Below are 6444 nucleotides of genomic sequence, written 5' to 3'. Positions count from 1 at the left end.
CAGAAAAAACTTTAGTTTTATAATATTACCACACGTGGCCCAACAAATTTTCACCCATTATATATTCTATAAAAGGGTATGAAAGATGGAGAAGAAGAAGAAAGAGGCCGGGTAAGGGTAAGGGTAAGGCTATGATGATAAAACGCGTATGGTGAAGGGAGAGGAGCTGGTCACCACTGCATCAGTTGTCTTACGTAACAACCTTTTTACTCATCATCAAAGCTTGCTTTTCAGAGGCAATCAGCGTCAATTTAGTAAACCAGTTGGCCCCCCTCCCTTTATTTGAAAATTTTAAACAATGTTACAAATATTAAATAAAAATTTCCAGTACTACGTGTTGTAATTTGTATGGACAGGAGAAGACGAGGGAAGGAGAAAAGGACTGCGAGAAGAAGCAGCAGATGATGAGAAGGAACCAAGGAGAAGAGAGAAAACGGATAGAGATAAAATTATGAATGGATGGATTTGCTGATGAGTCACTTCTGTACAAAATCCCAAACGGATAAGTCTTCCCAAAACAATGCTGAGTAAGCCCTCCTTTACCCCCAATTAATTAACTTAATTAATCCTACTTAATTGTTAATTCTCCCTCTCTGGGATATCACGAATCTTCGAATCCCTCTCCTCTTTCTTAGTTCCTCCCTCCCTTTTGGTACTATAAATAAGCTAAATGCCCCCCCTTCTCCTTTCTATCTAAAAACTGCAATTAATTATAACTGCAAGTCTCCTACATCAAAGCTTCCTAATTAACGAATGGCAGCCCCATCTTCAGCTTCTTCTCTGGGATCCTCACCCTTTTTTCTCGGCCAAAAGCTCCCTTCCAACAACACTACCTTTTCTACTCCTGCTCCGTCTTGTGTCAAATTCCGGTCATCTCCCGTCGCCGCTGCCACCTACACCTCTGGAGAGAATACCAGGTCACCTCATCTCTATTCTTCCAATATGGCTTCGCCGGCGTCGCTTTATGAGGTGCTAGGTATACCAAAGGGAGCTACCTGTCAGGAGATCAAGTCGGCGTATCGGCGGTTGGCACGTGTTTGTCATCCCGACGCAGTGGCGACAGACCAGAAAGATACATCCGCCAATGAATTCATGAAGATCCACGCCGCCTATTCTACGCTCGCCGATCCTCAGAAGCGCGCTGATTACGACCGAGACCTCTTCAGCAGCCGGCAACGTCTTCTTTATAGATCTCCGTCTTCCGCCTCTGCCTACGCGGCATACGCAGCATCTTCCATGTCTGGATTTTCTGGCTCTACTCGCCGGAATTGGGAGACAGATCAGTGCTGGTAGACAAATGTCTCGGTTACCCCCTTTGCTTTAAGGATTTGAACGAATCGAGATTCAATTTCAACAGAGAAAACAGAGTCCCAAATATTTGATGAAATTACTATGAAATGAAATAGCCTTCTGCCTAGTATCGGACTTGGTATTAAAAATATGCAGAGCCGCTATTGAAGGAGGGGTCTTCTGCTAAGTCTCAGATCACGTCGTTTCAGATCATGTAATGGCGATTCGGAATCTCGGATATGACAGCCAGTGCACCTTGGCTAGAAGGGTGGGGGCCGGACTGGCAATTAAGAGTTCAAAGTTCAGGCAAGGAGGGATTGCCGGAGTGGACATATTTTTTGCTATTAAGCGCCACAAGGACCGGTGCGAGATACACTATCTGAGACTCAGAGATAAATGTACTGTAATAGGCAAGGTTCGAGTTTGGACCCATTGTAAAAATATAAACAGAAATGAAGATCTCTGCTCTTTTTCTAAGATTGATTACTTGAAATTCCCGAAAAAAATTCCCCTCTTCCAAACCCATTCCTCCAACCCGATTCAGCTTCTAAATTTTTTTTTAGATTTTTAATTCCAGCTGGATGAAGGCGTTCATAACAAAGGCGCCATGGCCAGTTGGCCACAGCTTGCTGTATCTGTTGCAGCGGGAGACTTGAAGGGGAAACGCCTCGCACGTACTTTTATTTTTTGTTTTTCTGCAAAACTTCGCCGGAGCACATAATCACGGCGATTTTGATCAGAAACCCGACTAATTTCACCCGGCACAGATGGAATCCACTGGGACTTCATGAATTTCAGCATTGACCGGTCCATTTCATTCCCTTTCTAATTTTTCCATTTCATCTTTTAGAAGTTTTGTAGAAATGCATGTGTATTTTTGCAAAGGGGAAGAGATATCTACTTTGGTAGTATTTCCTAAGCCCTCTCAGAGGGCGGCATCATGAGATCATGCCTTTGCCCCGGGGTAGATACCTAGGCGTGCTCATCCATTGGTGCAAACGTTTGTGTAGAGATCATATGACCAAGTAGAGATCTCTTGTCCTTTTAAAGATCATGATCTCCCCTACCTATCTGATCCATTGAGGAACATCTCTCAGTCAACTAAAATCAGCCATTTAAAATTGAATCAAATGGTTTTGGTTTGGTTTAGTTTCAGGTATGAAACCATCGGTTCAATTAACACCGAATTACCAATTGTTCGTACCAAAAAAAAATTACCTATCGTTTAGTGCACGAAATCGTGTGAAGAACAAATAAATTATATTCCTTTAGAACGTTTTAATCAATGTGGATGCTAAATTCTATTTCATTTTAATGTTTGGAAAAAAATTGGTGATTAATGATCCAAATAAACAAGCAAATTCCTTTGTTAGTGAAGATGAAAAAAAGTTGCCCAAAAACCTAAAATAAAGCTCAAATCGTGTCAAACTGAATAGTGAACCAAATAAACCGAATCATAATCGAATCGGGCTAGTTCGATTCTGGTTTGGAAACCAAATTCCTAATTGGTTTTGGTTTCCCCATAGTGTATTTTGAACTATAACCGAAAAACCAAAACCAAACTGATTGACAGCCTTAATAACTGAAATTTCAGAAGTACAATAACATATCAGAAAGGAGTTTGTGACCTTGTGATGCATGTCCACATGGCTTGGATGAAAGGTATATAATGCTTTGATTACCTCTACAAAAAAGAATAAGTATATCAAATGCCAATGTATTTAAAAGGAGTAAGTTTTCTGTCACCCATGATGAAAAGGACTTTCGTCACTCATAAGTTATGATGTTTAGATGAAACTACTAGAATAGTAAAAAAAATATGTTTCACACCTTGTTCATCAATAAGGAGAGTACTGATGAGATCATAGCGTTCGTCAATAAGGAAAGTAATGATCATATTAGTGGGTGGAGAAAAAAAATTCTTCTATAAAAAAATGTATTAAAAGAATTTCAAGCTTGTGCAACAAAAACATGAACAAAGGAAGAAACATGCAGGGAAAGGAGCAGATTGACACACAAATAAATAAATCTAAAGTATCGGCTGACAATGACCAACACCTCACAATTAAGACGTTATAGGTTCAACTCTCCTTGATACCTAACTATCAAAAAAAATTCTCAAAGTATTATCATATATGATTTTTCACAAATAAATAAATAAATATAAAGTATAATCATATATGATTTCTAAATTCATTTGATATATCAACTATCCTTTCTAAATTCATTTGATGTATCAACTATCCTTTCTATCTATCAATTGCCCTTGCTCCTTCTCTGTTGATCCATTTTCTCCATACACCCCCCCCCTCCGGCAAATTGTCTTCTTCTCCTCCTCCTCGTCCTCCTCTATAACACTATTCCTCCCCTCTTTCTCATATTTTGGCAACTTTGGAACTTTGAAGACTTAGTGAAGTCAATTCTAATGATCTTATAACTCCAACAATTGTGAACTATATATTTCATTTTCTAGTGATCATCATGGTGGGTTTCAGTGATTATTTACTATTGGAAATTTCATTCATTTGGAAGGTGGGGTATCAGATTTAGGTTTACATTTAAAGAGACACTTAAATTAGAAGGAAAGGAAGTGAAAATTTTAAAGCTAAAAGAGAAACTTTGATAATCATTATCCAATATGATTGTTTAAGTTACTTAAATTTCTTACCACATTTAGAAATAATGCTTTTTAGATGTACTTTTTATTTCTCTTTTCAAATTCAAGGGATTTTGATGGAAAGTGAAGGACATTTTTTTATAACCTAATATGGAATAATTTGGAATTAGCAACATAATCATGTGGGATAATGATTACAAAAGTTTATTTTTGGGGTTTGAAAATTTTCAATTCCCTTCCCTTTAGTATTCCTTGCAACCAAACAGAGCCACGATATAGGCTCATGCTAATGAATCTTTTGGATTGTCTGAACCTTGTGAGCTTCAATTTTGATCCGAAGTAGGGGAGTCACTCCTAGACTAGCAAAATTAGATGAACAAGCTAAAAGACCGATTGCAAGCCCTACACTAGTAGAGAGGTCTACTATATCCTCTCGTGATAGACGAGAGTAGAGGAATAGGTCTTAGTGGCCGACTACATTCTATTCATATTTACTCGTATTTCATTCTTGAGCAATTTGTTAATACGGTATAATTTTGTTATTCTATCCCTGATAGAATGATTTCAAAAAAAGACTCCAATGGGACACAACAAAAGTTCGTTGATTGAGCAAAGGTGCTGACAATGAAAGAAGTCTTAAACATGGGTTAACCAGCGAAGGTGGTTTGTTTAGTAAAAGAAAGTATGTCGAATTCTTTTCATGGCAATTCAAAGGCACGAGAGATTAGGAAAACTAAAAAGCTTCTCAAACCAGAGTAGGAATTCAGCCAATCGTTAAACGCTATCAATCCTAGGAGGCAGATCAATATTCATTGGAACGAAAACCTTTTTCCGATAAGAGTCACAGGTTTTAAGATTTTAATTAACTAACTAAGCCCAAGTAGTTGTTTAGAAAAAATACAGGTCTTCGCAAAGTCCTAAGACAATGTATAGGGGTTGATGCCTGCCTAATGCCGAAAGGTCAAGGAAGTTATTGACCTGATGACATGGGAGCCGAAGACAAAAGTAACGACGAATGGCGGCCATAACTATAACGGTCCAAACGAGAGCGAAATTTCTTGCTGTCTAAGTTCCAACCAGCATAAAAGGCATGACTATATGTCATTGTGTGTCACAACCTCCCACCTATCATACACATTCCGTTTTCTCACCGGAATTGAGATATATCATTGAAAATTTTTGGAAACCCAAGCCACAAATCAATTGAATTACTTAATTGAAGGTGTTGCACAAAGAAAGATGCTTGCCTAGCTATGAGGTTTCCCTCTCTGCAACACTGAAATTAATAAGGGAAAATGAAGAACTCTCTTGAAACAATCTTGATTTCTTAATTGATTGATCTCCCCTAATTGGGGCTCAATGGCCTCTATTTATACAAGTTTCACCCCAATCCCCTTTACAAAGATCTTCCCAGTTGATTTCCTTCTTCGTCCAGAGATTGAGTCATTCTCGGTTAGGAATCTTTCCATACATGGATTACGGTTACCATTCATAATTCCTTTAGGACTTTCCCTAACCGTCTATGCGAACGTGGCTTTATCGGCTTAACCGCCTTGCGCATGATATGCGAATCTTTGCTGGAACGTGCTTCTTGGGCTTCAAGCTTCCAGGTGTCACCCTAGGATTGGGTGGATAAAATATGATGTATCAGAAGCAAACAATTAGGCCTCCCTTTTCCTGTAAGCAATAGTCTCTTCAGCAAGTAGGCAATGCTAATCTATGGTTTCTATTTTTCAATAAGATACCAATTGCATTTATTCTCTCTGCCAATCGCCCCTCTTGCATTCATGAGCAGAGCCATAACATTCTCTATTGTCCGCATGCTAGCACTCAAGAATGGATGAAATTTTGCTTCTACACTAGTAGCAGGAATATTCCTGCTACAAGGCTGGTAGCCAAGAAAATGGGATCTTATAGGGTATTTTAGAAAATACTAAAACCTAGGAGGGTATTTATGAACCCAAAGGGGAAGTGAATTATTCCATTTCCTTGGCTGCCAACCTTCTAGTAGGCACAAAATTTTTCCCTCAAGAATGTCGTTCGGCTTTTTTTAATTTTTGATAGAAAGAAATCTTATCCATCAAAACATGAAGGACACACAAGCCTCCAACAACCATGAAGTGAAATTTGGCCAAACTATTATACACATTACCGACCTAGCTTTTCTAACTAAGGTAGTCAACTAGTGTTGTTCTGGTTTGGTTATCGTTTTTGGGTTCCATGGTTCACGACATACTTGGTCTAGTTCATGGGAACGGCTTTCGCACCTTCCCTACTCGAATTTTTATCCTCTCAAGTGTGATGCACTGCCCAGTGCACCTTTAAAGTGCATGTGCACCTTACTTGTGCATTGGATTTTTTATCCTCCCACGTGCAGTGGCCACCGTCTGATGCACTTTAAACTTGAGAGAATGAAAATCCTACTACTTTGCTCACCATATCATCTATATATACAATTGTTAATTCTTCGGATTCCACGAACCTTCGAATCTCTCATTTTTCCTAGGGGTACAAGTTTGGCCCTGACGGCCCGAACC

At 39.0% G+C, this 6444-nt stretch overlaps 1 protein-coding gene across 1 annotated transcript; it reads left to right on the top strand.

Annotated features, from left to right (window-relative positions):
• Positions 1 to 753: 753 nt before the first annotated feature.
• LOC122661091 (chaperone protein dnaJ 11, chloroplastic-like) lies at positions 754 to 1318 on the top strand. Its single transcript, XM_043856407.1, has one exon. It carries the CDS (start codon positions 754 to 756, stop codon positions 1291 to 1293), a length of 540 nt encoding a protein of 179 aa, XP_043712342.1. The 3' UTR covers positions 1294 to 1318.
• Positions 1319 to 6444: the final 5126 nt, after the last annotated feature.

Source organism: Telopea speciosissima, chromosome 5 (genome assembly GCF_018873765.1).
Source record: "Telopea speciosissima isolate NSW1024214 ecotype Mountain lineage chromosome 5, Tspe_v1, whole genome shotgun sequence".
In the NCBI taxonomy this organism is placed as follows: Eukaryota; Viridiplantae; Streptophyta; class Magnoliopsida; order Proteales; family Proteaceae; genus Telopea; species Telopea speciosissima.
This window is presented reverse-complemented; position numbering and strand designations above follow the sequence as displayed.

What these genes read in the sequence shown, in the direction of transcription:
- LOC122661091 (XM_043856407.1), top strand. Translation starts at nt 754, where the DNA reads ATGGCAGCCCCATCTTCAGCTTCTTCTCTGGGATCCTCACCCTTTTTT.